The 25,042-nt window shown below is 40.0% G+C and overlaps 2 protein-coding genes across 3 annotated transcripts; one reads left to right on the forward strand and one right to left on the reverse strand.

Moving 5' to 3' along the window:
- Positions 1–3,764: 3,764 nt before the first annotated feature.
- On the forward strand, positions 3,765–5,762 carry RB195_006027 (uncharacterized protein; the record flags this gene model as incomplete). Its single annotated transcript, XM_064178888.1, has 5 exons — positions 3,765–3,936; positions 4,212–4,415; positions 4,592–4,671; positions 5,506–5,631; positions 5,688–5,762. 5 exons carry the CDS (start codon positions 3,765–3,767, stop codon positions 5,760–5,762), a joined length of 657 nt encoding a protein of 218 aa, XP_064035891.1.
- A 1,571-nt stretch (positions 5,763–7,333) lies between these two features.
- On the reverse strand, positions 7,334–21,180 carry RB195_006028 (uncharacterized protein; the record flags this gene model as incomplete). 2 transcript variants are annotated; one of them, XM_064178889.1, is made up of 11 exons in its annotated part: positions 7,334–7,450; positions 7,592–7,679; positions 7,846–7,966; positions 9,553–9,640; positions 9,732–9,859; positions 9,915–10,068; positions 11,340–11,478; positions 11,539–11,663; positions 13,994–14,087; positions 14,284–14,393; positions 21,124–21,180. In XM_064178889.1, the coding sequence occupies 11 exons, from the start codon at positions 21,178–21,180 to the stop codon at positions 7,334–7,336; spliced, it is 1,221 nt and encodes a 406-aa protein (XP_064035892.1). The 2 variants fall into 2 exon arrangements, with proteins under 2 accessions (XP_064035892.1, XP_013295842.2); XM_013440388.2 differs by lacking the exon at positions 21,124–21,180 and adding an exon at positions 14,450–14,467.
- Positions 21,181–25,042: the final 3,862 nt, after the last annotated feature.

Consider the following 25,042-nt stretch of genomic DNA (forward strand, 5'->3'; position numbering starts at 1 on the left):
CTTTTCTCCTCTTATGCGTTTGTATACCTGTCGTATGCCGATTTCTAATATGAGGAAATCCAAGCACATACTAATTGGATATTAGATATATGGCACATAATGCCTTCAAGTATGGACAAACTGACAGATAAATAAAAGATGCACATATATCATATATACGCAAAATTAGAAAATAGAAGCTAGGATTTTCCAAATTGAGATTGTCTTGGTCTAAAAAATATCTGAATCTTCCAAAGTAAGAAAAGGCATTGTAGAGAAAAGAGGGAGTGAATACGAAAGAATTCTCAGTCGCATCGCCTTCACAAATGTTTTAAGAGCCACAAAAGCAGCCAACGTTTCCAATTCTTTCACGCACCCTTTGAATCCAAAAGCATTGGTGAGTTCACGAAGAACTTTTCAAGAGCAACCGTACCTACCCTTCAAAAAAGTCTACATTAATCTCTGCTATTAGTTTCGCTGGATGTGCTGCACACTTCATCCACCCAACTACACCAAGCTTACACTGAATCGTGACTTTCCACTAAGAAAAACTGGACGACAAATCGCTATGTTCCCCTTCGCCTCGTGATAACTTCTACGTGACGTTTTTTACGAGGATAATTTTTTTCAAATTACATCTGTCCTTCTGTTGTTGAGTTCCGATATCTCAGTCTAAGTATCTCAGTCTAAAGCAGATGAAAAAAATGATTGTTAACTTGGGATTACGTGCAAGATCGTGCTTTAAACACACCCTGGCTTTTCTTGAACATATTTCAACCTCCGAAGAGCCGTTATTTCCACAACAACGAGGACGATTAAAAACAAGCGATTTGATGATGGTTTTACGTTGCTATGAAGCTAAGTGAGCCTTAGTTAAGAATCAACGTACCACTGCACCTGTCCAGTACTCTGCGTAAGGAGTTGTCATTTCAGAAAAAGATTGCAATCCCAATAAAGAGCATGGTTGTGAGGAGCAAAAAAAAAAACAAAGTAGATCTTCTTGATTTCCTCTGGAACTCTAAGCGAGTCTATACTGCATTTCCGCCACGTTTTTGTAGATTTTTCCAACGATTAGATTGATATGGTTTTAACTCGGTAGCACTGTAATGGCGTGTGTCTAGAAATAAACATATTTTTACTAAATCGCATAGTCATTTCTGGAAAACTTGTGTGAAACTCGAAGAAAAATGTTGTGCGCATAGGTAAGAGGAAAATACGAGGACGATTTTGTTCAATTTAAAGAGTGCATGAGAAATTTTGAGGTGGCGAAGTTAGTTCTTTACGCTTGGCGGTAAGCAAATGCTAAGGCTCCAAATATCGGACTTTTTTTTAGTCTTCTTACATTTCGCAGTATTCCGTAAACGGCACGTAGCCACGTGAACTCATGGTGGTCGAGAGAAACTGTCGGAAGCACCACTGCTCTTTTAATGAAAATCCCGTGGTTGACAATAACGTTGATAACATTGCCACTCAACCGAACTGTCCCCTTGAGGATATTATTTTGCGACAAAAAAGACTCATTTGCTGCCAGACGTGTCTTTTTCTAAATCTAATCCGTAAAGTACACTGCCCTTTTGTGTTCAAAATTAGTAGAAATTAGTGGAAGTCTTGCGAATTGCTGCGACATTTATGTTCAGCGCTTTTAAAAACGATTCGAAATGGAAATGTGCTTCACAGAAAGCCTTCTTTTTGATTATTTTCGTTGGAAATACCACTAGGAAGAACTTTTTCAATGTTTAGTTTGTAGCACTATTTTCAGTTCTTTCGGCCAATTTTTGAACAACATTTTAGCGGCTAGGAGAACAGAGCCAATTGCGTGTCGTTTTCTTCTGGATTGCACTTAAGGAAACCAATTTTTGTTAAGGAAACTGCAGGAACTTGTAGATATCCTCAAGCAACAAATTTAATTTGAGCAAAGAACTCAACTTAAGGAGGCAGTTGCACCTCGGGAATCAAGTTCAAGGAATACTTTGTACCGACATTTTCGTTCAAATTTGGTTGCATGGAAAAACGCTGAACTTCAATTGAAGGCATCACCCCACAAATCTGGAGCGGCACGGGTTTCAGGTGGGTTATGCCTATGCAGGGTCGTACATTGGGGGGAAGAAGGTGATTCTGTTCATCTCTCCTTGTATCAGCGGAAACAGACGACCCCGGAATGCTGTTTCTTATGACAGCTTCTGTTGCAATGCGCAACGTTTGCGCCCCGCCCCGCCCCGCCTGTGGTCGATTCGTCGAAAACCCATTTGGAAAACAGGGGGTGGGAGCAAGGATGGCACGCTGCAATAGAGGACATCGTAACAAACATCGTTCCGCGATCGTCCGTTTCCACTGATACAGGGAAAAATGGACGGAATCACTCTCTTCCCCACAATCTACGACCCTGCATAGGCATAACGCAACTGAAACCTGAAACCTCACCTGCAAATTGGTCATTTTTATCTATTTCATCATCCGTTCTATTTCCCAGTTAAATTCTGATTTTTCCCTCTATAAAACACAAGATCAAGTGATCACAGAACAAAGAATGACAGTTACTTGTTACAGTAAAGATGATTGATCGGAACCTCAATGCTGCGAAGGAGCAAGGAGTGTGATGTGAAGAACGATGTTCATTTCAGTTTCGATCTCCTTGTTTCAACGCATTAAGGTAGCATACAATAGCAGCGTTGTGTTGCTTTCAAGCACTGAGACAGGGATTGTGACCTATATTCAGACATGCACGACTGATGACGCGCATGAAGAACATGACGTCTGGGTGGAACTTCCTTACGACGACTGGAACGACTCTGAATTGAAGTGAACGTGGGGGAGCATCTCAAGCGGATTGATTGACGACAGACACTCTATCCTTCATCCTTTATTAAAAGAAGACTCTATGTACGTCGATGCCAATTTGAGCAATGATTAGATCATCCAAGATCAGTTGCACTTTTTCAAAATTATTTTTTTTTAAACATTCAATAACATACGACTAAGAAGATGATGTTCATCAGGGTGTAGCAGCAGAAAATCGCAGTATTTCGAAAGGAATATCTTGTATTTGTTCGGGTGATTTTGAAAACTATAGACGATATTTATAAGACCCACGAATCTCCTTCACCAGAGGGATCACTGCCGGTTATTCGCGAGGCTATATGGCGCCTCCCCGGATGGCGGATAGGGGGCTAATCGCGGACCAAAAGCGACCTTGTGCCTGCCCTGAAACCCAGGTGGATTCAGGAGATGGACTCTTTGTTTCTGCTGTGTCAGGATCGGCTCATACTAATACTATCCGTATCCCGCATGTTGTTCCGGCCAAAAGCCTTCAATCAACTGACTGGGAGGTGCAAGGGAGACGGTTTGGAGTCGCCTCCAACAAATAGGCTCTACATGTCCACTCCGGGAAAATGCAACGTTCTCCCAAAAACTTAAGAGACTAGATTCTTGCAACCTCCCTTGGGTTTAAAAATTTTTCGCATGTTACAGTAATAAGAGAGAGTCTCCTTATTCCGGAGGAAAGCTTGGTAGAGCACAGGAAGAAAGGGGTTGTAGGAGCCATCTTAGGCTATCGAAACAGGAAAGGACTAGGATGACGATCTGTACTTATGACGCACACCGCTTGCATCGGATGATCCACTGAAGATCTGATGATGCAAGCCAAGAAGTTAATGTACGAGGTCATGGGACTGACCGAGACAAGATTCCACCCAATGAACGCGGTGTATGATACTGGAGAAGAACTGTTTTTAGGAACATGAGATAGTAGAGGAGTTGGTGGAGTTGGCGTCCTTGTCAACACAAGTATGACAAGGAACATCTACTCTTTCGAACAACTTATTACTCGAACGTCTGCGGATGAGAAGATGTGGTCCAACGCCAGCTTTGACAATCTCGTCGCTCACGTTCCGACATCAGGCTACGAAGAAGAAGAAGGGAGTAGAGGGTGCCGTGCTGAAAATGACCACTTCATCCTCAGTAAGGTTTTGCATGACGGATGTCGCTGTTGTGCCAGAGTTTTATACGGGATCAGACCATCGCCTCCTCCGGAAAAGATCTTCGCTTATTCGAAGAGAAGAGAAAGCCGCGAAGTCCCAGAACTATCACTAGTTTTCACATCACATCACATCTTTTCGCCACGCTAGCCCGCTCTTGGGCAACGGAATAATCGACGAGGAATACGATCGGCTCGTTGAACATCTCCACAAGAAAGGCTCAGAGATGTAAATCCACCAAGAGATGCTTGTCTCCAGAAACTCTAGAGCCGATAAGTCAGCGTGGAGCTGCGCGAGCAGCAGGGAACCAGGAACTCACGTCCGAGCTCGCAAGGCTTTGCAGAAAGGCGATAAAAGAAGACCTCAAAGAGAGAAGAGCAGAAGTGTTGGCTGAAGCTGGAGAGGCGGGAAAGAGCATTCGCTACACCCTTCGAAAATTCGCCAATCGAAAGAGGAGGATGAGTGCTCTCCGGAATCCAAATGGAACAGCCATAGCATCGAGAAGGGGATTGGAGAAAATCATCCACGGAAGGGTTTCAAAAAGGATTCAGCAGGATTGACCATATCCACCACATTCACTGTATCGAAACTCATCGAGAGTACAAAATGCCGCTACGTCTCACCTTTGTCGACTTAAGGGGCCTTTAACTCAGTTGAGACAGTCATGGAAGCGTTGGAAGCCTTGGACAACCAGGGTGTTCCTACTCAGTACATAAAGGTATTTTGATATTTGTACTGTAACTTCAAGGCAAAAATTTCGCCATTCTACAAGAATATCATCATTGACGTAAAGAGAGGGTCCGAAAGAGTGATACAATCTCACCTAAAATATTCACGGCCACTCTCGAGAACGCACTGAAAAAACCTAATGGGACGACATACGAGTGAAAGTTGACTGTCGGCAGATTAACGATTTACTCTTTACTAATGGCATTGTGCTGCTAACATTGTAGCATCAGCCAAGTGCAACGAATGCTGACCTAGTTCAACGAAACATGTGGATGCACCCGTCTTCAGCTGAATTTACAAAGTACGATGTACATGCGTAGTGGATGGGTCTCGAATGCCCCTTTCATGCTCAACGAGCATATTCGAATGCACCAGCTACGTTTATTTGGGTTGCGAACTAAAATAAAGAACGATCTGAGACCCGAGTTGGGCAGGAGAAAAGGAGCGGCTTAGGGGGCGTATAAGAACTTCGAGGATGTATTGATGAAGGCCAGGAACACCCGGCTCCGAGCTCACCTCTTCAACACCACAGTTCTGCTTTGACCTATGCTTCAGAAACCTGGGCACTTTACAAGCAAGAAGAAAATGCGGTGAGTGCCATTGAACGCTCAATCGAAACAGCGATGCTAGTTTCTAATTATGTTTCTTCTGTAAAAAAGGGTTTTTTGTCTAACTCAATTTTTTCCATCCAGTAATCGTAACACACACAGTTCGTCGCAGATTTATTATAGGTGTGTAATTGCGCTTTCAAGGTGCATTTGATGCCTTTTTTGCAAACGAAAGAATTCAGGCAAAGGAAAAGAAATTGAAGTTCTGTTTTAAGGGAGAAGAGGTAACACAAATGCTTTCTTTTTTCATCACCGTGCATCCAGCTAGGAAATGCAAACAAGGTGATCGTGAACAAGATGACTTTGATACTTCGATTTATGCAAAAATCGCACTCGACCTGGTAAGAAAGTTAAATGAAAAAATCATGAAGTCTGATCGACAGTTCACTTGCTTTAGCAGAGTGACATGGTCTCCAACCAATATCAGATCATTGCAACAGCAAAGATCGCAAACTTTGACCTGATTGCGTAAATTCAGAATCACTGATTTCAAATATTTAATTCTACTGTAGATCCTTTCTATACTCTAAAATTCTGCAAACCAAATCATCGAAGTACCTACAAGGGGACTGAAGTGAAGCCGTTCTAAGGAATTATTGATGCAAGCGCATGAGAACTTTTCTGGCTTCTCCGACGTGACCTAGGAGAATTGATAAATAAAGTTAAAATAAATACGTAACAATAATATAAAAAAATAGAAATAATGTAAAAATAAATAATAATAAAGTTAGAATTTCCAGATCAACATAATTGTCTAGATTCCAGATCAACTGGATTTAATTAGAACAAAAATTGTGTCACAAATGAAATTGCTTATTCTTTAGGATCTGTGATCGTGATATGAGAATATTCGGTCACCGCGTACACATTACGTGATATAATCATCGACGACAACAATTTTCACACGTACATCCAATTCGCACCTTTTTTACAACTCGAAGCTATGGAGGAGCTAAAAGTTGGAGGAAACGAATGTTATTGTGAATTTTCAGAAGAAAAACACAAAAAAGCCACAAGAGGACAAGAATTCTCGATGATGTTTACGATGTGCGCGGCTACCACAGCCTTATGTTATGTTGTTATGGCAGTTATACTAAAAGAACGAGTTGTTAATGAACGATTGTCATGACGATTGATTGAACGCGGCTGCACAGTGGAACAACATCGTGGCCGCAAATCACTGAACCAGCCGATGTGCAATCAGTCTGGAATTTTGAACCATTCGATTTTGTTGCACCCTTCACCTAAGGGCTACGTGCTTCGGTACTCACGATGTTGAAATTTCTCCACAAAAACAAAGTTAGGGATATGGATCAGTGTGAACGCGGTCACTTTTGATTCTTCCTAATTGATTGAAAAACGGCCTGCGAAACGGCAATTCCGATCAATCTTTCCTACGAAACACCTTACAACGCGTGAATGTGTATGAATGCAGGCACACGAGTCGCCTTCTCGAGCGAGCGGTCAAGCAGTGAAGTGTCGACGCTATCTCTGCCTCGTCGTTAAATCACATACAACTGAACTCTTCTTAATTTAGAAAACTTAGAAAAACGTGCTCAAATATTTTAGAGAATATAGCCAGAATATTGCAATAAACAAACAAAAAAGGATTTAGCAACAAAAGAATTTTAGCAGAGGTTTTGCTCGCTCACTTCAGATAATATATTGTGGAATAGAGAACAAAAGATAACCAACGTCACCTTACCCATTCTTGATTACATCATCGAAAGCGCTATGCTCATTCCGCGTTTTCAGGATTTTTTCCAATCAAAACGACAAGATCATGTAAAGTCATTTACTGACAAACCAATGATTCACAACAGCATTTTGTACAATCGTTATTGATCGATAAGCATTATACCCGCTCCGGGTTAACCGCAGCATAACCGTTAACTGTTATGCATGTACGTCCTGAATTTCTCTAACAAATCACTATCGAATCTGTTCAAAATTCAGAGACTGTCGAAGAAAAAGAAATTCACAAAGAGATTCACATAATAGAACTCTGAAAAAACTGATAGGTTTAGATTTCGTGCAGGATAGCTATCCTTGTCGTGTGATTTGTTGCATTCTTTCATCGGAAGAACGATCCTCACGTTCGCTTGTGGGCACCGGCAAAAAACCCTTAGTTTTCCGCATTGGCGTTAGTGTGGCGAACAACTGAAAACGTGAAAATGCGTGTGTTTAACTACCTCGAACCAAAATAATACAATTTGCAATTGGCTAAAAAATCATTAATTAGAACTAAGTTACTATTACACAGAAACTCGGAACGTTTTCTTTATTAAGAAAAATTCACACCGATTTTTTTGTTGGCTTAGTGATCGGTGCACCGCTATGATTTTCGCTTGACTGAGGGCAACACATGCTGAACGTTTGAAGAAATTCTCTGAAATAAAACTCGTATCAGATGTGACGATAAATGTACGTTTAGAAGTGACTGTATTCATTGGTATGGCTGAGCTGCAAGCGGAATTCATCAAACATGGTCACCATTTCATTACTTGGAGTCTCTGGAAACCAGGAGAGAATTACGACTAAATTGGTTTTCTCACCTTCTGAAGACGTGGGACATCAGAGCACATAACACAAAATTTACTGCACTATTGATAAGCGATAGAAGGTCGAAGAAGTTTCCGAGTGGGTTCGTGATGTACCTTAGACGAGGGTTTACGCCTGAAACATGTTCGCTAGCACTTATTTATGGACATTTCCGATTAAATTTTTAGAGCTTTCTAAAAAGCCATACAGAAAACCGTTCTCGGGAATATAGCTCTGAGTATTGCTTGAATCTAAGCGTTTTCTTAGCTTTTGCTGGCATGCTGCCTACCAGCCTTCACTTAGATCAAGGCGTACACATGTGCTGCATTCCTCAGAGGCGAAGATTTTACTGTCCTCGTCAGTTTCAATCTGTCTCTTCTCAGTGAAAGTAAGAAGTAGTCATAGACGAATGAAACCACCTTAATTAATAGAAAATGAGGAGGATGAATCTTTTCCTACGCATGAAAAGCAAAGAAATCTTGAAGGAAGATTTTTTTGTACACGCTTTCCTTTCTTTGAAGAATACGCAAAAGGAAGGCTTAAAAAGTCTTGGCTCTCCTTTTCAAATTCACGGTTCGGTAAAGCAGTTTGCCCTTTTTCTAAATCTTCCGAAGGGTCTTAAAGATCGCAAATGGGATTAACAATAAAAGCTCAAACAAGAGTGCAGGACCTTGTTCTGAATGATATTAAAGAAGTCTGAGTGGTATTTATTAAAAAACAGATTACTTCGCAGCTGCTGTCGTCAGTAAAATGTTTGGCAGTTCTAGGCGAAGGTGCTCAAGCGGTCCGCGATCAACTAATTTGGAGAGAAGTTCAAGAAGTTACTAACAAAAAAGCTATTTTTTTCGGTAGGAAACTGCGTTCGCTGCCCTCATTCCATCTTCAGACAACATCTTCCCACGTGATCGACTTTTTTTTTTTGAAAAAAACGATCCTCGGAAATGCATGTACTTTTCTACTATGAAATACTACTTTTCCATTTCGGAAGACATTACTTCTTCACTTTGAGAAAAGAGGTCAGTTAGTGCAAATGTTAACAGAAGAGTGAAATAGAGCATGTTCTGTCCATATGCGTACCATGTCCATGTGGATTCTCGAATATAAAGTATTCCCGAAAAAGAAAAGGAGATAAAACCAAGTAAGAATTCATCACTCCCTTTCCAGTCACTATAATTTGTCAAGGAAAAATAAAAATAAGAGGGGTTAGCCAGAAGTAATTCATCAGGACAAGTAAAAATGAAAGCGCATTTAGGAAGTAAGAATTTTAAAATTTCTTCGACTCTTCCATCAGGAGGCTTTTTTTTTTTTTTTTTTTTCCCCCTAAAAAAACATTCTGAAAATTAGAAATTCGTAGAAAGTTCCAGTTGACTATCTATGAATTATTGAATTATTATACTCACTTGGGACATGATATTTTTAGTAGAGAGGCAGTAATGCAGTACAGTAGAACTTCCTTGAATTTCTCTACGTGTATTTATTTAATGTGAATTACTTCATTTATAAAAAAGGAAGATTCTCAGTAACATAATAACTAACCAGAAAACAGAATGTTTATGAAGAATATAATGAGTTTAATTGGTTGTTTCTCTGTGACTTTACTGATGGTTGGACGGTTTCAAACATCTATTATGCATTTCGCATTATTTCCCTTTTAACAGAGATGCGTACTTATCGTAATCTTATTAATGTTGTTTTAACCGGAGTGTTCCTAAAGTTCTTACCGGCGGCTAATCCAAGTATTCCCTGAGGCAATTCGGTGACCAGGAAAACCGCTACTATTACTGTAAGCATTGCAGTAGTGCGTTCAGCCTAAAAAACTAGGCTTAAGGAGTCTTGGTATTTAATAAAGGTCTTATGAAACTCTTCAGTGCCTCTTCTCCGGCAAAACCGTGGCGCTCACCTGTGAGTTCCCTGTAGCAACGCCACCACAAAGTCGCGACCTCCTCTCCCTCGCTTCGATCAGCATCCGAACAAGCAGAGTCATAAATACAGTGAGAAGTACACATGGAATCAACTTCAGGATACAAGCTGCAAATCGCAATTTTCTCGAAGACACTGAACAGCGCACAGCGCAGGGACTCACCAGCCATCCAAAAGTTGATCCGTTCCCAGTCGCAGTTATACCATGTAGGCTGTATCAGATCGTATAGATAAATAGTGCTGGAATCGCTCCAGGAAGAATGGTATTTGGTGGTGAGACAAATCTTTGGAACAGGCACTTCCCCCCGTAAATAGATCTAAAATTAAAGATTTCACAGTAAGTTGTTGAGCGCTGCTATCGAGGTAGGCCATATTAGTTGATATGGCTGTAGTTCGATAGACTCGCTACTCTATTTCTCGGACTTTCCAAATTCCATGAAGTCGCAAAAATTTGAATCACGGGTCAACGTAACTTGCTCCTTACCCTTGGCAGATCACAAAAAATATCTACCAGAAATAGCGAGATAATTTGTACCAAAATCCATTGGGATTGGCTATTTCTGGACCAGATGGCACTGAACTCCATTTTTTCTTGCTTTTTTTCCCTGCTTTTTTCTCTTGCCATTTGCTTAATCGGCTTCACTGACGGCATCATGTTGCGATGCAATTAAGAGTATCTCAACAAAATTTTGGAAAAAAGGATCTTAGAACCTGCGAAGGGGAATGGCGAAGTGACCTTAATCGAATACACCTTTATGTTCACTTGTTTCATAACAATACTACCATTTGTTTCTGTCATAGCAGACATCTTAGAAGAAAAATGTTTAAAATTTCAAGCATTATCAGATTTTCAGAAGTAAAGGTGGCGAGTTTATCTGAGGGTGCAAAATCCTTTTGATTCCCATGAAGACTTCTCGATGTTTGGTGAATATTACTGGAATTTATGTAAGTTTTGAAATTTTCGACCAATTTTTTTATAAAAACTGATAAAACGCTTTTATTTTTAGAAAAGCTGCAATCAAAAATGGATAGTAAGTGGTCGTCTTCGCAAAAATCGTTGAAAAAAATCCCCCATATCTTAAAGATTCGAAAATTTTCGCCTGTACTTCACTTTGATTTTAAACGTTATCTAGAGAACTGTAGATATGGGAAATAACAAAATCCACTCCAAAAAAGTATTCAAAGTTGAAGTCTAACTAATTCAAATGCGAAATTTTCCCGAATGATGGGACGAATTTCCAATTTTAAATTTCTGATCGGAAGTTTCAAAACCGTTGACCTGATCGAAGAAACTAGAAAATTTTTAAGTGATCTTTTCCTATAATTTCTTTTGAAGCGACTAACTGCATGTTCTAGAAGAATAAATATGCAGCTAAAAAACAAAAGAAGCCACAGAGTGACGAATTATCGGCTCCTGTCATGCTTATCATTTGTTCGTGTTCTTCTGGAGGATTAAGCACATGAAATCTTCCACAAAGTGCAACGAACCAATACAATTCGTTCATTGTTCATTTATACAGCTGATGCGATGCCTCGGGATACGGTATTCACATTTTTATCCACTTAAAAAAGAAACAAAAGCACTGACCCTGTAGCGAAGCATATTCGGCAGACTACCGATCAACGCGATCACAGCTCCAATTGCGATAGCGATAGAGGCGGCCAGGTAGTTGTTGCATGGAGGTAGGCGGCTGTGCGAATGACTCCCACGATACAGCACCAGGTACCTGCACAGTAATGGACTGAATCTGGATCTCACGATTGTCGTCGAAGTCATTCATTATTACCTCATCACGGCCATGTTCACAGTAAACCATAAACTTGCACTATGCACAAAAACAGAGAACATCGCATAGAATTTTGTGTAAATCATCCATGCATGAGAGAAATACCACGGATGGCAGACTTCCACCTAAAATGGGATTGCTTGGGAAAAAAAAGAAAGAATTGGAATTTCTTCTGGAACTTTGGAAGTAGTATTGACTTGAAAATGAGTTCCTTGCGTTTTTTTGCTAGGTGAGATGAGGGCATCTAAGTTCAAACAAGTGGAGATCAAGGGTGGAAGCTAATTTTAATTGTGGGTAATAACCACAATTCTTTCTAGGATTTCCCCAATTATTGAGCATTTCGATACTGGTATCCAACTGGATCCGAAAGTTCTTAGAAGGTTCATCCCTCAGGATTTCTACCGAGAAGAAATTAAGTCACACTGTTCTTCTACAGTGATTGTTCTCTGAGGTATGTACATAATCTATACAAAGTGTGGGATGGATAAACAAAGAGAAAAACGTTATTGATATTAAATGGAGCAACACGTAGGCTTACGCTGGACTTTGTGCAGATTTTGATATGTGGTAGTCGCAAACATTAAAGATCAGAATTTCCTGACAATATATGTCAATTTTGCTATGCAAGCTCTAGTGATTTTCCTTCAATCTCTCTCTTTCTGTTCTTCAAATCGACTAACTTCCTTAATCAGCATAATTTTGCACAAAGTAATTTTTGTTATTTTTCAAGTTTTCGCTGGTGCACAAGTTATACAAAGCGGATATCGAGGAATTTGGGGAAACGTTTTTAATGAGAATTCGATTCAAGCACTGTATTTTTACATGCAATCTACTCCATGCACTGGTACTCAAGAGTGCCGAGGTTAACATTTCGTTCCCCTTCATTGTTGCTACTGCTGAAATTCCTAGTATTTTCATACGCAAAATAGTTTTTCTAAAAGATATTTCATGCTTTCTCTGCTGCCGCCGCCATAAAAAATTTCTAAGAGTCATCTTTATATTTTCCACTAAATTGGTGAAATTTTATTTTTGAAAGTAAAATTTTAGAAAGCAAAGTGTGTTTACGTTTTGCGGACGGTAATAATCCCCTAGAAGGCTGAGCTCCTCTTTTTTACAAGGAAAATGAAAAACTAGCCCTGTTTATGTCGAAAGATAATCCTTGATTGATATTTTCGCAGCACATTCCTAGTATAACTGTCCCTCTTTCTGCAGGAGAGATTGAAGTGAAAATATAATATCTACGGAGGAATGCACGAAGAGTTCAGAGCTTCAAAACAAACATACATAGTACTTCTCAACTTCACCAAATGGTTTCCATTCTCAAGGGCCTCTCTATTTAACAACAGTGGTGAGTGAAGCCATGCTAAAATCTACGCAGATCACATACATATTTGACCCATTGTTCCGAAAAGTTGGAGATGTTCTGCTAGGCATAAATATACCGCATGAGGGTTCCGTGTTTGCGCTGCGTCCGTGTTAACATAATTCAACGGGAGCGAAGGAAACAAATTGAAGGATTCATTGTACGTATTTAATAATTGGGGATTACTACATCGTTTGCAGGTTACCGCGCAGTACTGGGCTTTCTGTTTCTCGGAAAAAATGCAACACGGAATATATGTCTTTGTGGACGACATGTGTTGCCTGAATAACGGAGTGACTGTTACTGATGTCCTATCCACTTTTGCTTAGCAGCGCATTCTGGAACTTTTCACAGGGTCGCTGACTCTTTGGCTCAGACAAAGCTATTATTGTTCATTGACGTTAGTTGCAAGAAATCTGCTGCTTTGCCGGCCTTCAATGACCCGAATTTTTCTGAATGAGACTTCCTCATCCGGAATTTAAGCCAATGGCAGAAGAAAACAGATTACTAGAAGCTCTGAGATCTAAGCATTTAAACCATAAATAATCACATTTATAAGCAGATTAAACGTGGAAAATGTCCATTTCCAAGATTGAATATCCACAATGAAACGCCGTTTGAACATCCTGGTGGTTTTTTTTTGCTTCCCTTTACTTCTGTTCAAGACATGTCTCCAATCCCCGTGCCGCTCATTACGTCGTATAAACATGGCACGAGTTGATTAAAAATCGTGCACATTAGTTAATCAGAAGGTTCAGCCTAACAATCTACGCAGAAACCTGGCAGAGATGAGAGATCCACGTTAAATTCAGGTTGGTGAGAAGAACACAAAATAAATAAATAAATAAACACATAGTATAATAGACTTCGAACACTCTGGAGTATCTCCAAAGACCCTTGGTCTTTTTGGAACGGACGCTATAGAGCCCCAAACATTCTAAGAAGTTAGCCAGTGAAAAAGAGCGAGAAAAAAATGAAACGAAAGAGGTCGCGTGGCCCTTACCCTTGCACATCTGTACATGAAACGTACTTGATCGAACGAAAAACATAATACAGAAATAATAAGGGAAATTTCTCAAAAATTGCGCTTACGTGCTTGTAGAGCAGATATGTAGCCATCAAGGTCGCGTCGCAAATAGCTATACAAATAAGGAACAAGTTGAATGGAGACCTTCGCATGGCGGGCCTGGAAATATGAGTTTCAGTAGAATTTCGTATCTTGAGAGTAGAACTTTCATTCCTGGCACATATACGTTTTATTTTAAAAATCAACAAAATCACTGAATGTCTCAAGAATATATAACTTTTTTTCTTCTAGAAAATTTTCCGGATATTATATTTTAAAAAATACAGGACAACTACAAGAAAGCTGTTTCTCATACCGTAATAAAACGACGACAATAGCAATGTTGGCAAACACTCCAACAACGCACAAGAAGACGTACAGATACGCATGAATCTCCGAGAAGACAGTAGTGAACGGGTCCAAAATCTGCAAAGCGGGGAATTTTTTTTTTGAGAAAGTGATAAATGTGTTCCTGTGAGGACCTTCGCACATCTGAACATTCAGGCGCAACCGATCGCTACATAACAAATGCAATGAAATGGCTAAGGACATTAATGATATGTGAAAAAAGTTCAGTGTGTAGAGCCCTGGTTCTTCTCAAAAAGAACGTTCCACATTTTCCAAAGTTTCTTAGCAGTGCCAGAGAATTGCCAAGAAGTTATGAGAAACAATAATAACGCATCTTCATCGTTATATTTCCACCCAGAGAAACTTCAGAAAGGTTCACATTTTTCAAGCCTCAGAAGTTTAGAACGCTTTGTAATGGAAACGATGAGCCCAATTAACAGAAGTTCGGCAAAGGTCAGATATTTAGGAAATCCTAATTTTCTGCTCAACAATTTTGCTTTCTGGCTACATTTTGGCGAACATTCTGAGAATTTCTCGTTCTCCTCTGCTGTCGACTACAAAAACGCTTATCTGCTTCAAAATATTTCATGCATTCCCTCCGGGGATATGAAATAATGTTGAAATGAAAAAGAATGATTGCACTTGTTCTGGTCTACGAGAAGAAACCCTGTAGAAGCGGGGTTTCTTCGCTGTTCGCTCACTATATCAGTCCCCTATCAACAACCTCGAACTTCTCCTATTCACCTACGTCATAATAGCAACAAAAAGTAAACAATGGGAGAGGAACGTCTCATACGGGAGCAAAGCCACCGAAAGATCCGAAAATCCGCTTTAGAGGGCACACATTGGTGAGGGTTTTGTCGAAACGACACAGTGATGGAGTAAGTAGAGCCTGAGGCTCTGTCCAAATAAAATCAAATATGGAACCCAATCAATACACGCAGGTGTAATGTTTGTAGGTGTAATGTAGAGCATACAAAGAACGTGAGTTGCGGCAGACGCGTCGCGCAACATGCGGTTGAACATATCTGACTTTGACAGCATGTGGTGCAGCCAAGTGTGTGGCATTATTCTCTTCTTCATTACTCAAAGGCATCACCAATCTGAGGCGGATTTCAGGCGGAGTATTCTTATATTATTAGATTATGGAGAGGTGGGTGATTCCGTCCATTCCTTCCTAATTGCCGTAAAAAACGGCCCGGAAGATGCGGCGCGCGCACAAGGCTGGCGCGCGCCAGTCGAATTCCCTGTAGAAAATAGTGCGCCAGAACGACTGAAGCCGTATCTTCGGGGCCATTTTTTACGGCAATTAGGAAGAAATGGACGGAATCAGCCACCTCTCCATAATCTACTATTCCGTGTACGAATACTCCATTTGAAATCCGTACCACCTCAGATTCGTGGAGTGATGCCTTTAAACACTTTTGCTCGACTTTCACGTCGATAGCACATGCTCGGAATGTGCTATAAAACTCCGCAATCATCGCGTTCATTGAAGGAATTACTTTTCGACGACGATGTTCACCCAGAATGGAATAAAATTCTTTGATATCATTTACTATTCATACAGCACGTGGCGACTACGGTAGGCGTCGCGTTAGCAAACGATATGTGGTTATTAAGCGGGAAATTTTGTTTTTCTTCAGCTAATTGCCTATCTGTACTGTCAGCATTCATAATACTAGATGGTATGCATACCCTGCCCCTACAGCAGGGCAGCAGCCTATAAAGACTGGAAAATTTCAAGTGCAGCTTAAAGGACTCTTTAGAAACTACAGACTCTTTAGGTAGTAATTCCCGGATGAGCCGACAGGAAACTGAGTTCGGGAAAGATTTTCTCCGTTTTCCAGGAGAAAATTCTGCAAAACATCCTTTTGTCACAAAAATATCTGCCTTTACAAGATCGAATCAACTTTTTAAAATGATTTTGTACTAGTATAGGGGAGAGAAGTTACCAAAAAAAGATTCGTTCGGTAATTCGCTCCTCCAGCCAACAAAAACCCTTTATTACACTTGTGGATCAAGAATCTTTGCTCGTAGTTGTGATTCTCGCAGCCAATAAGAAGCGATTAATGTCCGTACGGCGAGCGTTCGAGACACGCGTTAGGCAAACAATATTACCTCAATTACTCTGCCGCTGTATGCACTCTACCTAACATCTCAATTCGGATCCTCACAGTCATCAAAGATGAACATCATAGTAAACAAGAAAGGAAGAATACAATGTAGTCATCGAAGCAGAAGCAGTTTTTTGTTGGGCAGCTCCGGCGAGTTTCCAGAGATGAAGGGACTCTTTCAGATGAGTGAAACGGAAGCAACGCGGAGGTGTTAAATTCGATTAACTCATCGCTTATCAAATAACACATGGTCAAGTAACTGGTAACTCATCATGACTCACTTCTCAATCAGCAATTTCAGTCTGCTTATAAATTAGGAACAGTAAATTGGAAGAGTGTTCAATTGGCATTGTCCGAAATTGCTGCACGTCACAAAAACATCTAACGGCAGACGGAAATTGCGGAAATTGCATCACTTCCACGTTCTCATGAAAGTGCAACTGGAACTATCTTTACATTGGGGTTTCTGCATGACATCGAGTGGATAAGCGTCCACAACACTATCCTTAAATTCAATGCAATTTACTGGAATATTTTGAAATATAAATGATGAGGTGTTTAAACCAATCCAGAGGTCGTTTGATTGATTCCTCAGGATTTTTTCTAGAATTCGATTCGATTCGAATTCTAGAAAAATCCTTGATTCTTGATCTCTCAAGAACGTTCCTTCTTATGAAACGTTCTTGGGAGATCCATCTCCAACAACGCTTCAATGTCGAGGGTTGTTAGAAAGAGTGCACACAAACTTTGTTGTCACATTACATGTGACACTGGGGGGATCTCCCTATACCTATCCATCATCAAAAGTGCACCATCATTTCACCTTTTTGCTGGCGACAAAGTCCCTCTAAACATTAGTCGCTAGGGGAAACTTTACGAATAGGGATCACACCGAAAACTTGCCCGTTGCGTCGTAGTGTCATGTCGGAAACGTTGTCCACACAAAAGACCACTAACGGGTATGTGATAGACGGTGCACGTCCATTTCAAAGGAAATAATGCAAAAAACTTAGAAGAAACTCAACGAGAATCAAATTCCACACACACACGGTAACCGTGCTCATTCTTCGAAGAGAAACAAGAAAAAGCGGTTCCGCCTTTTTTTGTTTTCCAGTCATAGAAATAACGTAGCCACTGTGAATGTGAAATGGTTTTTGATGGTTCAAGGATGAACAAAGCGATGAATGCTTATGTTAAGTATTTCCTTAACTACATTATTAATAAAAGACGTGGGCAGAGGATAGCATACGTTGACTTCCAGCACAAAATTTCGAATAATCTAAAACAGGGGCTCAATTCATGTTCAAAGGATGAATGCATAAGGTCCAAACCATGACCAATTTCTGACACAAGCGTTCATATGAAAAGTATAAATTAATAGTAACTGCATTTCCGCCAACACGTTCGACTCCAATTCAGAATCATTTGAGGTTTATGGAGGCGCAGGTAGCCTAACAATGAATCCCTGTGACCAGCAGATCAGTGTTGTTATCCCCCCCGCCCCGAAAAAGCTCGGCCTCGCTCGACCCTAGGAGGTCTCGCACCGTCAGTCGTGCAGCGCACGAGACTTCTGTGCTGCGTCCCTGCGTTTCTTAGAGAATCCACATTCTGAAACGACTATGTATCAGAGGTTTAGTTTAATCATTCATAGACTTTGTTCGGAATTTCTATGAATAGTTAATCATCAGAAGGTCATCGTCTCAAGAGCACTTTTCCAGAAACGAAGGATACAACAATCACAGCCGCACTTGGACCCACTCAAAATTTTGGTTTCTAGGGATTCTCGGCAGGAATATTCAATTCTTCGAAAATAAAAAGTGCTTAGAGACAAATCACGTGTGCAGCTCGCAAAAAAGTGAAATGACAAGCAATATACAAAGGAGACAGACAATGAAAAGTGACGTTTTGCCTACGTTAAGGATTTCCAATCTCTTCTAACTCATATCTCGGGAAGAAGCAACGGCCGTTCTATCATTTTTAAGCGAAACATTATTTAAACCAGTGAAACTTGGTTGAAACCACGATAATGCTGGGATATATGTGTGTGAAGAGAAACCAGAAGAAGCTGGAATTATTTTCTTCATTCGAAAAAATAGAGACCGATTCTCTTTTGAACTTTTTCTCTAGAAATCCGCTAAAAGCACAGCACGGAAGGTAAGGATGGAAAAGTCTGAAGGGAATGAATTTTGTACAGGAATTTAATGAACCTTTCACGCGGATATTTCCAAGATGCTTCGGCTGCTGTCTTGATTCATGTGAGTATTCATGTGAGATTTCCTGAACTAATCCCTTCCACAAATCCCTCAGAATCCTCGAAGCAAATCCGTTCCTAACATCTCAACGTTGTAAAAACTAGCATTAGACATCACTTATGTAGGACAGGTTTCCGTAATTTCTCATCGCCATTTCAGAGATGAGACGAAGAATTTCAGAGATCTGGCAGGTCACGACTCAGCAAATCCACTCATCGTGGATTCGTTGTTGATCGTGGAAGACGCTCGTCGTAGGGTTTCGCGTGCATATTTAGTACACACGGACCTGCTACATTCGCGCATCCGCCTGTAGTAAATTTATGCGAGAAAATTAAATCAAATCCCACAAATCCAAACGAGAGATACGTTACTATAAATAGTGCTCGTTTACACTTCCACACTTTTCGCAAATAATCACCGAACATATCATAATCCTAAATATAATTTGTTAGAACATTCACGGTTTGTCAAAGAGCAGCTTTACGAAATAATTTTCATATAGAATATGTCGTCGTCAGATTATATTTTTGAGCGATCTAACGACAATATTTCCGTCATTATCAAACACAGCGTTCTCCTTAGCTCTAAATTTTACTTCTAGGACTACACCGACAGCCGATTCAGGCGGAGTACTCCTTAGCGAATAAGTGTGCAGCGAAGCCTACGACAAAGAGTCCACTAATTGCTGCAAATGCTCAAAGAAGCCTTCTTGCTCCGCTACCAACTGTTCGAACGAGGAGCGAAGGTTGTCGAAGTCAGTCAGGCGTCAATGGAGTGGCCTTGTTGGGAGAGCAGTAGCATTGTTTTCAACGACACACCCTCGTAATTCTGTCGCTCTCGTTTTTTATTGTTTAGATTAAGGAAACCAGTGATAGAGGACACAACTAGGAGAGAAAACAGAGCACCTGGAGTCATTAGGAGAGCAGAAAGCCAAAATTCAATGACATCACCTGACCGTTACTGATAAAAAGATAATAACAATTACTGAGTACTTCAAACACCAGTAGTACATGAGTTCCTAAAACATTCCTCATGCTCAAAGCCCTCCTGTTTGTGATGAAAAGATAATGACAATTGCAGAGTGATGTTTTTAGGAACTCATATACTACTGGTATTTGAAGTAGCAGGCAACGAATTTCATCTAATTAATATCACATTTTTGATGTAAATAATGGCTGGTCTCAGCCAACCTTCTTTTATTGTCTTTACAGAGCAGTTTGTTTGAGAAGGTTTTCTCTTTCTATCCAACTTCAGATATTAGTGACTTTAGAAAGATACATGGATGCATACAGCCACTGTCTGTGAATGAATCAGTTTGAATATCAAAAATTAGAATATAGCCATTGAAGAAATAATTTGCAGTCGATCACACCAGAAGATCCAACCAATGTATATTTTCCAGAAATATTTCCTAATCCTTTTCTTCTACATATGATTTAAGCCTATTCGTTGACTTGGTTTTCGCCGTCTCAGCTTTTGTGCCCTTTAGCATTTCATACGTCAGGACGTTTCACCTCCATAATTTTTTTAAAAATATGGTTTCTTCTTGTATTACTTGTACTTGTATTACTTTTATCTTTTCTTCTTATATCTTCTTTTCATTAAAATTAGCATGATCTGACTTCAAAAACATTCGCTATTTTCTTCTTCGTTCCCCCCAAAAAAAGAAAGAGGTGGAACGTTTGTTTTGAAAACTCAAAACCTGCAACAGACAATTTGGCAAAACTCATGAGCTGTCTGCGGAAGTTGTATCGCGACAAACAGCCCTTCGATGTTTTACACATTTTCAGAGCCTTATCGTTGTGTGCAGCCACATTGAAAGGGCTGCGGAATATACCGTCGTTCTTATCAGCTCAAACAAAGGAATCCAAGAGCAATTCGCTATTTCAGAGCAGCCCATCATGAAAAACGTTTCCTCCATTTACTGTAGCCGTTTAGAGCTTAGGGAAATTCCGAGGAGAAGAATAAAAATAGAAAATAAGACAGCTGCTGCTTCTCCAGAACAATGTGATATATTCTGCAAAACATTTAGTCTAGAAGTATCATCTCGGTTAAGCCGATTACACTCTGCATCATATGAGTGTACACCAAGCTTTCTAAAACAATTTCATTTGCTTGAAAAGTTTCCTGCAAGGTGAGAACTAAATTTTTTTCTTGTCTTAAAATAACTTAATATAAAAAAGATATCAGAGTTCCTCTGCATAGCTTTTTTTCCAGAAGAAATACGAGTTCTTTCCGAGCAGCTGCATCTCAGTAAGGAGATTTTCTATGTCATCGTGGGCCCCCACATTAAACCTACTTCTCGAGCAGAGATTTGCATAATTGCGGTTCGCAAAAAGAGCTAAGCGGAAAAAATGTCAGATTCCAAATCAGAAGCAGCACAAAGTGTCGTGGGACGAAGAAAAAAAGGAGAGGAGAAAATGAACGAACTTTGCCTACCTTTTTATAGTAGTCTCGTAACTGGAGCACTTCGCTGGCGTTCAATGCTAATCCCATGCAACTCATTTTTTACTGCCGAAAAATGGTGCTAATGTGTCGCGTGAATATGCAGAAGTGTGTAAATAAGTAGAAGTATCAGCAGTGTTGTATCCGTAAATCACGACGAATGAGCATATGTTACTGAAGTCGAAGATACGTCAAGGCCACGCCTCTTTTCTGAAAGAATGAAGATGTAGGGTCGCAGACGTCGAACAACTAATCCCAATAATGCGCTTTGTATGCCTTGAATGCGAACAGAAATTGTTAGTAAACACGAACAGGGGTATGTAGCAACAGAGTAGCTAAGAAACAAAAAATGAGCTTCAAATCGAACACGATCTGCTAACGAACAATCCCATTGACATCGCGTTGGAGAGAAAATCAGCAATTATGACGCATAATGAATTTGCAAGAAGTTCTAATCGAGTGATCCAGAAGAATTGGACTTCCTATGTCATATCTAGATTGAGAGGACATAGGGAACGCAAAAGACCTCTTGAGAAGGAAATGAAAGAAACTTTTTCTGTCTTTGGCAGTTCCCTGAAAAGACTGAAAGCGATTATTCTGGGTGAAAAATATGGAAAGATGATGATAATGAAAATGATGAAGATTTCGATCTACAAAAAAGAGGATCTTCTAGCCAGCTGCAGCTAGGCAGCACTTTCTGGCCAGCTAAACTTAACTGGAAATAAAGCCAAATCTGGAAAAAAAAGTCTGCCGTCAACGAAGCAGTGGTTACTTTGCCTCCTCACAGATGAAGTATCAGCCGAAACTCATCCATTGTAGCAAAGTGACGGGCGGGGCGGGTCCAGCCTCAGAAGGGCGGGTCCAAGCCATGAGCGTTTCTGCGTTTCAAATAAAACCAATTATTATTCTTAAGAGTCGATAATTTCAGGAACAAAAACGATGAAAATAGAGAGCTGAAATGACATGAATGAAATATAATTTTCGAAGAATTTATGTTGAAAAAAGACTTCATTTTCATGGAGACTGAGGGAAACCCGGAAAAGCGCAAACACATGATAACTAGAGGCTTAGGGACTTATTTAGCTAATTCTACAAAGATTATACCATATTACTCAACGCCACTTCTGACACGAGACTTACAACGGCTAATGGCCCCCGCAATGCGGCTAACTATACTCAACCTGCTCCAATTTCTATCATCGACATGAAACCATGCTTTGGATGTCAAAAAAGTGGACGGGGTAATCTTTGTGACGGAAGATTGAACCCGTGAAAGCAACTACTCTACTGCTATTCTCATGGCAGCTGTGATTTTTTTCTCGAAAGGAGTTAGAGTCCAAAATAGAGGAATCAATAAAAGAAGAAATCACAACAATACAGTTTAAAAACGTAAGAGAAGTTTCTAAACTGCGTTAAGGAGATTTGTCCAGAACCAGAATGTCCTCAACCAAGTCAAACCATTGTTTCCAAACAATTACGCATCTTCTTAGGACCAAAAAGAAATAAATGTTCAACACTCTTCCAACGTAGTCATATAACTTTCATTCCTTATTGTATTCAGAAAAGGTGAAGAAAAGTTAAAAACGAGAAAAGTCCATGAACAAATCCTCAGTAAATGAAGGAAAGCTATTTGGAGGAGCAGCTAACGGAACGTGATCAACGTTTATCGTTAGCAGTATTTACATTCCAGCTGCGTGCACTATGAATTTTCAATAAGTTCTATTATAGTTCTTGGAGTGAGGAAATATTTACTGCCATAGGGTCCTAATGTGTTGAAATGAGGAGTTTTTCGTGCCTCTTCACTTGCTTCCAATCACCCGAAGCACAAAAATTATCAGAAAAGGAGCTTAAAATTTGCAAATCAATTCATGCCATCCAACATGTACCAAAACGCTCACTGGAAGAAAAAAGTGTGGCTGTGTAGAAACAGCTGGTGGAGGACATTTTTTCATTGCATCAGAAACTAAGCGATAGGGAATTTTCGCCGACGGCTGGATTTCTTTGTTAGTTTGTGTTTAGGAAGAAGTATCAGTGCAGCTGCTGAAAATTTTCATGAACTTTTTTCTCTTTCTTTCTCTTTTCTTCTTTTTATTTTTCTTTTTCACAAATTTTAAGCTAAGCATCCTGAAGTAGTACCTACATCCATTATGTCTAGTTAGCGTCTTAATAAACTCAACCCTGGCCTAGTGATCCTTCCTTTATCTGCGAATCCTCTTTTAAGACGTTGTTTTGATTAAAATAAGAACTGAAGAAAGCAGCAGCAGCCTTGTTATATCCACTCACTTCACACCCTCAGAGTGCGGTAGCACAGTTTCAACCACACCGTTCACGCGGTGGGTTTAGCATCCATTTTGATAAGCATTTGAAGAAGTTTAAAATGTGGTCATTTTAAGCGTCAAAAACAGTCAACTTCCCAAACTGAGATGAAAAATTCGGATTTAGAATGTCAAAGAAAGATGTTGGATCTGAAAATCATTAACAGAAGTATAAGTTTTCTCAAAGATTTTTTCAAATTTTCAGCTCAGAAAATGTTGAATTCTTTCATGACATTCAGCAATGAAGCAGCCGCAAAACATCCGTAATGCGCCTTCTTGAACTAGGCTATCCAGAATTCATCAATGATTCTAAAAATTCTTACCAAGGAAGTTAAGCAGCTCCCAACTCCTAAATCGAAAACGGGAAAGCAGCCGATTTTTTGCAATTTAGTAGCGGAAAACGGCTTCCATTACAAACGTTAGAATTTTTATCACATCCTCTTATAAACCTCATCCTCAAAAGCAATAAGCAGGATATGCAAACAAACAACAAGAAAGGAGTATAGAAGCCGGATGAAAATTAGTTTTGCGTAAGAATAATTTGCAAAGAGAAGAGGCCTATTAGAGCAATACTTTGCAAATAGAAAAAATTTCGAGAAGTTTCACGATGAAATATTCCTGGAGTTGCTTTATATTTCCATGAATTTCGTTTCTGCAACCCACCTTAAACTCGCGGTTTTTCTTATACCCTCCAAAAATGTTAGCTTCTTATTTTACAACGAGCTAAAAAGAATTCAAAATTACCTCTGAATGCAGGCACTGTTTGTCGATTTCATCTTTGAGGATATAAAGAATGCAATCTCGGCAAAAAGTCAACCTAAGCAAGACTTTTTAAAACATCTTCTCGTCCAATTTGTAACTTCCTCCTGTTTATTAGCTTCGTTTTTTTTTCTTTTTTCCTTACAACATCTTTAAGTGCGATGGCAACCTGCTGTCCACTGAAGTAGCATCCTGGAGAATATCGTCCTTATGATCGCCTCAGATTCTTCGAAAGCGGAAGATATAGATATCAGTCCTTCCTACTTTCTCCACTCATCTGAGTTAATTGCGTCAAAATTCAAGGGGTAGTCTTGATTTCACTACTGACAACGTGAGATGCGCCGACGTGTATTGCTGCAATCCCAGCCGATGATGATCAAGTCAGTGTTGCTATCCTCCCAGACAAGTCTCGTATCTGGTTAACGAACCAGGAAGAATGAAAAACTTGGTTGACACCAGGGTGCACTCTTGCATTCATTGCTCGTAGCGTTGATTTACTACGGATGTTTCTCCGAATTGGGCAGAGACTTTACATCTTCATCCCCGTCAGCTGGACATAGAAAAGGAAAAACTCCGAGAAATGTCGAATAAGACCTGACTGTCGGTCCCCGCGTGAAAATCTGCACGTAATGGTTAGAGGGTCAGTCGATGTGACCATTGACAGTGCACATGCGACATGTGAAATAGGTTGGATTGGATTGCCAAATAGTATGGATAGCATGAAGAATACGATACAATTCACAGTGAAGAGCTTTCGGATTTGTTGGCGTCGCATTAGACAGCAAGATCGTATACGAAAACAACTATTGTTAGAAGATTAGCTTGAGTAAGAAAAGCGT

Source organism: Necator americanus, chromosome I (assembly GCF_031761385.1).
Source record: "Necator americanus strain Aroian chromosome I, whole genome shotgun sequence".
NCBI lineage: Eukaryota > Metazoa > Nematoda > Chromadorea > Rhabditida > Ancylostomatidae > Necator > Necator americanus.